Source organism: Rhipicephalus microplus, chromosome 1 (assembly GCF_043290135.1).
Source record: "Rhipicephalus microplus isolate Deutch F79 chromosome 1, USDA_Rmic, whole genome shotgun sequence".
Taxonomy (NCBI): Eukaryota; Metazoa; Arthropoda; class Arachnida; order Ixodida; family Ixodidae; genus Rhipicephalus; species Rhipicephalus microplus.
Window position 1 is genome coordinate 274,998,501 of NC_134700.1, and position 8,448 is coordinate 275,006,948.

Here is an 8,448-nt window from a genome sequence, read left to right on the forward strand (position 1 = left end):
TTGAGTAAGATAACTTCCACAGGTACAGGTAATTATTATGTCCAGGGTATATGTTTTCACACCAGTGGTAACAGAACTGTTGGGCATCAGAGTCCAACATGCAAGATACCAGGTTTGATCCCGAATGCTGGTAGGACAGCCATGAATGGTCGGGGGGAAGGGGGGCGCTCCCAAATTGCTGGCTTGGAACTATGGTTGATGCTTCATCAGCATTATGCTTGCATAGCTGAATTGTTTAATGATGCCAATTCGATCCCCACATGGTATCTCATTTTCTGGTGCGTGTTACAAGCCCGCTCGTCGGCTTTCATCCTAATGGGCATAGAAGTTGTGGCGAAAAGAATTTAAGCCTTCTTAACTGATGTGTAGTGTACACACATGAGAGTTGTCACTGAGGCTTCACTTATTAATGTGGTATGCTATGAATGTGCCTTACAAATAAATTGATGGTAATAGTTATTCATTAACAAATTTTGCATACCGTTGCCCTGTAATTTTTATTTCACGCAGTTTGTACTCTACATTACATTATATTGAGTCTGTATGTTTGCATACCATCTGTTTTGCAAAAAAAAATATATTCTGATGTTCTTTCATTCCATTCCATACACAAGGCAAGATCCCTAGTGCTACCTGCGAATTGCCAGAACTCTACAGAATTTTATTGGAAAAACCAAATGCTCTTGTCAAGGAGTGCTGGCAGATGGGGAAGGCCGGAGTAGAGACACGTGCACCCCTTGCTTGTCCTCTCACTTGTCCCATGCTGTAAATATGCAGCAAATGTGTATACTCGGGTTGCGTACATGACTTTAAGATCACTATCTGCCTCTGCGCAAGGCACATTATGCCTGTATTGCGTTGAAAAGCTTCTCAATTTTGCATTCGTAAACGGAGCAGCCCGTCTATAATATGTGCGGCTGTACGCGACAACGCTGTTCGAAACACCCGCTGAATTCAGATGCCACCTACCTTTTGAAAAGAATACTCTGATTCTGAATGAATATATTGCTGCTACAATCGCTTAATCTTATTTTTTTAACTGATTCGGAAGTCATATTTTTTGTCAGTTAGTTTTTTTTTTGTTGTGCGTACTAATAAAAACAAAAGTACAAAACCTTGCAGGCGTACTCTATGCTTGCAAGTTTGGACATGTCAAACTATCATCATCAATGAAAAAGACATTTTGTGACGTCAAGATATTAAGGCCAATGACGGCCGACGTTCTGGTCACGAGGGCTAACGTGCGGACGGTGCGGTCCGTTTTCGAGATTTGAAGCAACTGGCGGAAAACGCGGAACAAGACTGAAGATATTCAGGTAGCGTTGTTAATTTTATCACGGTCACTGCGTTTCGTTTTCGTTGGCATAGTTCGGACAGCGGACCGTAACCGATATCTGGTAACTGGCTCCAAATAGTTCGCCACGAACCTAATCGGTGTCGGTTGTTTCACGAACCGCTGAATCTAGCCACCGCATGACCGTTTTTAGAATCTCGTTCTAAAGCGGAATGTAATCTGGTGTAACCTCATCATCTTCTCCTAGGAATGAGGTCTGTGCCGCAAAAACATGTTGCCGTAAAAACATGTTATCTAGTGCCTTAGTTGTTTTTATCCCTTTTGCAGCATCTCATCGGTGAAGAGCCCGGACCTTTAACGGGAGAACGCAATGTCGGAAGTGGATGCTACCCACTACAGCTTTTACGTCGACGAAAGCGATGAGAGCATTGTGATAAACGAGGAGAAGCTGAAAGCGTCAGGACTTCCATACATCCGACGTTACCGCACGAAAAGCTGTAACAGCAGTGCAGCCAGCAGCGCGACTCCTGAAACTAATCGTCTCAACGACTATGTGGATGATTCGCTGCTCGGAACTGAGTTGTCGGCGCACGGCAGTGGTTCCTCAGCCGACGATTGTATCGACGGTTTCAATAAATTAAGGCTTTCCAACGTCGACTGCGACAAAGAAAACAGGGAGCCTTCGAAGCCGGAACGCGTCTCGCGCGCCTTCAATGAGAAATGCGGGCAAATCGCGAGCCAGAGCGAAAGCACGGATGCCTGCGCCGAGCCTGAAGAAGATATTCTGGCGCCATATTTCAAGCTACAGCAGTGTGAGACAGTGACGGGTCAAGAGGCCACGGAAGAGAAAAGTAAGCAGAGGGCTAGCGAAGCGCAGCTACGCCATGAGAACAGCAGTATAGTGATGACCGAACCTCTCGCTATGTCCACACCGCGCCCTTCTAAAGCTTCGGCGCAAAACGTGCTGTACCGGTGCTCAGAGACAGCGGAAGCCGTCGCTCCGCAAAAACCCTCCACAGAAATTCAAGAAATTTCCTGCAATGAAGACCCCGTGAGACAGCGCTTGTCGTTTGGATCCAGCCACAAGGCAGAACATACGTTTGATAATGAATTACTTTGCAGTGGTCTCAAACCATTTCCCACTTCTAGTCACACTGAAACTGAGCAAGAACCTGTGCCACATAATCCCCCTGAGATCCGAACATGCGATAAGAGCTTTATTGTTATAGAAAAACCCACCCAGGAGAAGTTTCAGGCTGCAGCAGCTGCTACTTCGCCACACAGCAACGACGAGCTACAAAGTGCAGCTGTGACAACTGTATCTCACTTCATTGAACAAGCCGCAAAGACATTGGATTGTGAACCCACCCAGGAGAAGTTTCAGGCTGCAGCAGCTGCTACTTCGCCACACAGCAATGACGAGCTACAAAGTGCAGCTGTGACAACTGTATCTCACTTCATTGAACAAGCCCCAAAGACATTGGATTGTGAACCCACCCAGGAGAAGTTTCAGGCTGCAGCAGCTGCTACTTCGCCACACAGCAACGACGAGCTACAAAGTGCGGCTGTATCTCACTTCATTGAACAAGCCCCAAAGACATCGGATTGTGTTCCAGAACAGAGCAAGCAGGACTGCCCTACTGTTGAAAGTGGTGTTGAGATGGCCTGTCAGACATCTTTCTGCATTGGTAATGTCCCTGCCACAAGCACTGCCTGCGTGACACCAGTGAAGCACTTCGCCGTGCGCAAGTCTCTTCAAAAGGGAGCTGGAAGTGCCCCTGCCAAGCCTTTCTTAAATCGACGAGAGAGCAATGTGGCTGGGACTGTCCGAGGCCGCTGTCGCACTCCGTCGAACATACCGTTCAGAAAGTGGAATTCGCCCACGTCTTCCCCCAAGCGCCGCGACAGTGTGTTCAAGGTGCCCACACCCATACGTGGAAAGACTCCAGGAGGAGTTTCAGCAGGGGAGACTCCACAGAAGTCTGCAGTCAAGAGTCCACTGAGTGCTGGCCAAGTTCAGGCCCGCGATGGCACGCCACGAAGTGTTAAGAAGGGCGCACGGTCACCGTGGTCAGTCGTCAGCCCTGTTGCTAGGGTAAGAGAAGCATTCAACTAACACAACATTGAAAAATACAGCAGAGAGCAAATACTTGGAGAAAAAGAAAATAAACAAAGCAATTGTACGTTGACAGCACCATTCGGTTTACTGTCACTAAAATTTGAAACTAAATATGGCTATATCCAATGGACCAGCCAGAGATAGCTTGCACTAAGGCACACAATCTGGGTTGGAGTTTCCGAGTACAAAAGGCATCAAAGTTGTACTTTAGTATAAGCTGCTGACCTCTAGCTTGTTTTTTTAGCACTATGGAATCCATGAATATACATCTCATGTGGTGTCAACAACATTTCACGTAAGCAATCTGTAATATTGACTATTACCCCTGGCATTGCTATTCCACTGCCTAGCAGCAGCTTGTCTTTTTCTTTTATAGTGATTACTAGAACCAAGGCATCTAGGTTCTGTTCATTTTGTCATACAATGCTCGCTAATGCTTTGGGGTTTGTTTATTGTTGTACTCTTTTCATTAAGGTAGACAGAGACCACAGGAAAGTGCTTAGCAAATCAGTCAGCCTATATTTAGATATGGGATAAATTAAAAATGTTAAGGATGGTGAATTGGGGATATCTGGTATTACAGTGCAAAAAGCATATATTAGAATTGCACACGAAATGGTCCTGCTGTTTTGCATACTGTCTTTGCTTTTGTGCTGTATTAATAATCTAAGATTAGATGTTATCATTGTCTGCATTTAGTGCTCACACCCTGCTGTCCTTTATGTTCCAGTATATACATGAGAACCCTGCACCGCCTCTCATCCAGATTGTTAGGCCCCGAAAGTCTCCGTCAGCAAAGGTAGGACAAGCAACATTTCTTGCTCAATTTTCTAGCCCACACCCTTGCAGCACTGTATCTTCTAATCCTACATCTTTCTTCATATTTTAAAGAACAATTGCTTAAATGCAGTATCTTGCTTGCTTACTGACTGGATGGGGTATATAGCAAGCGACAAGCAAGGTGTGCCAGCAAAAACATGCTTTCGAATGCATGAAGCTGAAATACCAAGTACTGTTACATGACCTTGCTTTGACATGCCCATGAATGTGCTTTTGGTTGAATGGATGCATCGACAAGCATCAGCATGCGATGTTTTTGAATTGCCACTGGACAGTTGATTCAAATTTGTGTATGCACCATCTCTCTCATGCGTGCGATGTTTCTTCACAGGTGCTCTCTAGTTGCCACCTATCAAGATCACACACATAAAGTACAATGTATGAAATGCACCGCCGCAAGAGCAGTGCATTCAGCAAGCTGTTCATTTTACTGTAATAAAACATAATTGGCTCACGGTCACATTTGGTTCGTTTGTAGTAGAAGGTTAATGCATGATTGATTGCTGTATGGTAAACACACTCTACCTTTAAACAAATTTGTGAAGATGTCCTGATTACAGATAGCAGAGTTAAGAAAGAACAAGTAATGGTTCTAGACTGAAGTTCTTTCACCACATTCAGAACCATACCACACCCACTATGTTGTTTGCTATGAGAAAAAAAAGTTAAAGAAGTCGTATGTCACTTGGTTGTGGGCATTTTTTTTTTGAAAGGGCAATATTAATGGCTGCATCATGGTGGTATTGTATTTATGCAGAACCAGTTGATAGAGGCTGGTGGCAGGGCTCCCCCATGAGATGTAGGAACAAACAAAATTAGAGGCTATGGCCTATACTTAACAATGAGTTGCTTTGCACCTTTTCATTGCATATACATCAGGCTTCACGAGAAGTGACATTGCAACCCTTAGTTCTGTTTTCTTTTCACTCATGTTGTTAGTCATTTCTGTAGTGTTATTTCTTTCATATTCATTTCCTGTTGACTGGAGCAACTACATGCTCTGTCCAAACCTCAGGCATCCAGTATTGTCATACTGAACTAGGTACTGCTAAGCTCAGAAGTGTATGCTTGCCATTTCAGACCTTGACGACAGCAACCTCGCCTGTTCATTCACCGACTCTGTCAGCATCTCCACGTACTGCTCCTCTGCCAGACAAACGGTACCAAACGTCAAACATGGGAATCCTTCACAGGGTGCGTGTTTGTTTGCACTGCGCTTTCCTGTATGAGGAAGGGACCAGCGCCAAATAAACTAGTATTCTTGCTTTTAAAATGTGCGTGAGCAAAGGAAGATCAACTTCTCAGTTGTTCTCATGGAGTGAATAGTGCAAACATGCGTCAAAGTTTGCGTCAAAGACATGCGTCAAAGGTTGCAAATTAGGTTTACATATATAATTGCAAAACACCGTAAAGTTTGCATAAGGCAGGAGAAAGCCTATGCTGAAAACTTTACAGCATTACTCGTAAAAACTAAAACTATTGTTGAAGTGATGTGCAGTGGCGGTCAAAATACTGCAGACCATGGGAGCACGTATTGAACAACATCGAGGCACCTTCTGACTTGCCAGTGTGCTTGTTCACTGTCTTCAACAGCGCTCGCACCGGAACGCCAGAAGAAGCGCAAGGTGTCACTCCTGCTGTTGCCGCGGATACACCGAGCGATGATATCGCGACAAAAGCACATAGTTTGTACTGTAAGTTGTACTGGCAGTGCTCTGTGCGCGCTGCATTCTGTGCCATAGCCCCAGACGCTCCGTTCTGCCGAAAACATGCATGCAGCGTCAGTGTTTTAAAAATCGACCTTTCCGATAGGGTTTGAGCTGTGACAGCCGAATTGACACCTAGCACTTCTTGTAGCGTTCCGGTGCGCACGCTGTTGAAGAGAGCGAACAGGCGGGCTAATAGATAAAAAAGGGCATGTGTGCGCAGTGTGCGCTTTTGAGCTTCGCAGGCAGCCCTAAAAAATGCAGCGGTGCTGTTTGACACGCGCTCTAATGGTCCACAAAATTTTGACCGCCACTGTGCAAGAGGCGCCTATTGAGTGGTGTGTACTTGTACGTTGAACTGAATCGAATTTTGACTGCTGGAGTTTGAGAGCGAACACACATATGCTCAAGTTAGAAAATCTGTTGCTAAACCATTGAAAACAGCAGCCAGGTGAGCTGTGCTCTAGCGACAGGCAATAAAGCAAACACTACTCAATGATAACTAGTTATATATAATGCGCTGCAGCGTGTGGAATTCCTGTCAATAATGTCTTCGAACTCTCCATAGCAGGCTGTTGTATCAGAGCTTATGACCATATTATGTTATGAATTATATTTTTAATTGTTTGAGTTCAGGCTTGAAGTGATTAAAAATTATTATGCAGGAAATGTGTCATGTTTGAAGGTTTTAATTGTGTGCTAACCTCTCCACAGTCTGCTAGCATGTGCCTGCAGACTTCCTCTTTCCATTTTGTGTGCAAAATGAATACATTGTTGACAGCATACAGCTTGAGGTTTAAGCATATGGATTTTGACCTTGTGTAAATGTTGGCAGTCTGACTTGCAATTTCAGTCTCTTTGGTGGAAGTTACTACCATATATCTGCTATACAAGCTTATCGTAGTAGCGAATGTAATCTCTATGCATAAATAATTAGCTCATTACTATAGCTGTACAAGCTTATTGAATTAGTCATCTGGGTGCATGAATAGTTACCTCATTAATATACTCAGAATCACCCCGCCGCAGTGGTCTAATGGCGAAGGTACTCGGCTGCTGACCCGCAGGATGCGGCATCGAACCCCAGCTGCGGCGGCCGCATTTCTGATGGAGGTGAAATTGTTGTAGGCCCGTGTGCTCAGATTTGGGTGCACGTTAAAGAACCCCAGTTGATCAAAATTTCCGGAGCCCTCCACTACGGCATCTCCCATAATCATATGGTGGTTTTGGGACGTTAAACCTCACATATCAATCATCAATCGATATACTCCGAATCGAGACAAGTGAAGATCTTCAGTGCTGTCATTGCCATGGAAATTTCACTCCATGCTCCTTTTTAAATAAGTTGTTTTCTTTGCAGGTGGGTCTTGATCATATGGCAAAGCCTTCCAAGCCCATAGTCATTAAGCATACAGGTAATGCTCAATCTCACCTCGTGGTTTCACTCGTGTTACACACTGATTTAGCGACATGTTGAAATATTTGCCATTGGTTTCAGTGTCCAGGAAGGATGATGGCCGAAGTGTCCCCGTAAGTACCATGCGTGTTTTTTTTCTTTACTTCTCCCTCTCTTGTTTTGAATGGGCACTGTTAATTGAGACTCGTCAAGCAAGCATAGTGCTTTGGGACATCATTTTAATCTATCCAGCGCAAAAGTTTGGTAACTGGGCAAAATTGGGTTTTCCGAGTCGCAGCATGAGAGCATAAATTTTACGTCACCAACTTTGTTTTAGTGTATAGTCTTCTTTTTTTTTTTCTTTTGACGAGAAAATTTCTCGAGGTCTGCAAGATTGTTTGCATTACTCTCTACGAATGTGAATTATTCTTTATCGGATTGCTAAATTTCGAGATACATTGTCGGGCAGCCGCTCTTTAAATGGATTACGTTCGGCTGGTGTTACCTTAAAAATTGAAATAATGATCCTAAAGGCACCACTGCCGTTTTCGTCGCGTCGCCGGTACGAGAAAGTGAACCGTTCACTTGCCCTCTTGTGATTGGTTGTAATCGCTCTTCGCTGCGGAAGCGCATGATTCCGACCAATACGATCGAATGCCGTGCCGTTGTCAGGTGACACCTCGGCTGTACGGCTTACACATAGTCAGCTTCCTCTATTTAAGCCATTCTATTTTTTATTCCGCGAATATTACAAGCGTGGTACCTTGCACATATTTGCAGGAAATGGAGGCATCTGTTATCCACGTCATCCGCCACTGACCGTCGCAGAGGGGACTGTTCAACTTCGGCTACGACAATGCAGCTCACACCAATGTCGTGTGGAATCGGAGAACATCCAACTACATGGACTCTTTTATATAACCTTTATAAGTGCCGACGAGGCCGCCACAAAAATCTGAAACTTCGTGTGAGGCGGCAACGTGGTTCAAACGCACCGCGGCATATCTGTGTTGTTAAAACTAATGCTTAAAAAGAGAGAGAGAGCAGTAGTAGGAAGAAAGCGCAGGGACGCCTTGACCCGGTAATCCGCGTA

At 44.7% G+C, this 8,448-nt stretch overlaps 1 protein-coding gene across 1 annotated transcript; it reads left to right on the forward strand.

Moving 5' to 3' along the window:
- Positions 1-1,215: 1,215 nt before the first annotated feature.
- On the forward strand, positions 1,216-8,212 carry LOC142817692 (uncharacterized). The gene is made up of 7 exons (XM_075895040.1): positions 1,216-1,316; positions 1,622-3,389; positions 4,144-4,212; positions 5,334-5,447; positions 7,320-7,374; positions 7,458-7,489; positions 8,136-8,212. The coding sequence occupies exons 2-7, from the start codon at positions 1,665-1,667 to the stop codon at positions 8,172-8,174; spliced, it is 2,034 nt and encodes a 677-aa protein (XP_075751155.1). The 5' UTR covers positions 1,216-1,316; positions 1,622-1,664; the 3' UTR covers positions 8,175-8,212.
- Positions 8,213-8,448: the final 236 nt, after the last annotated feature.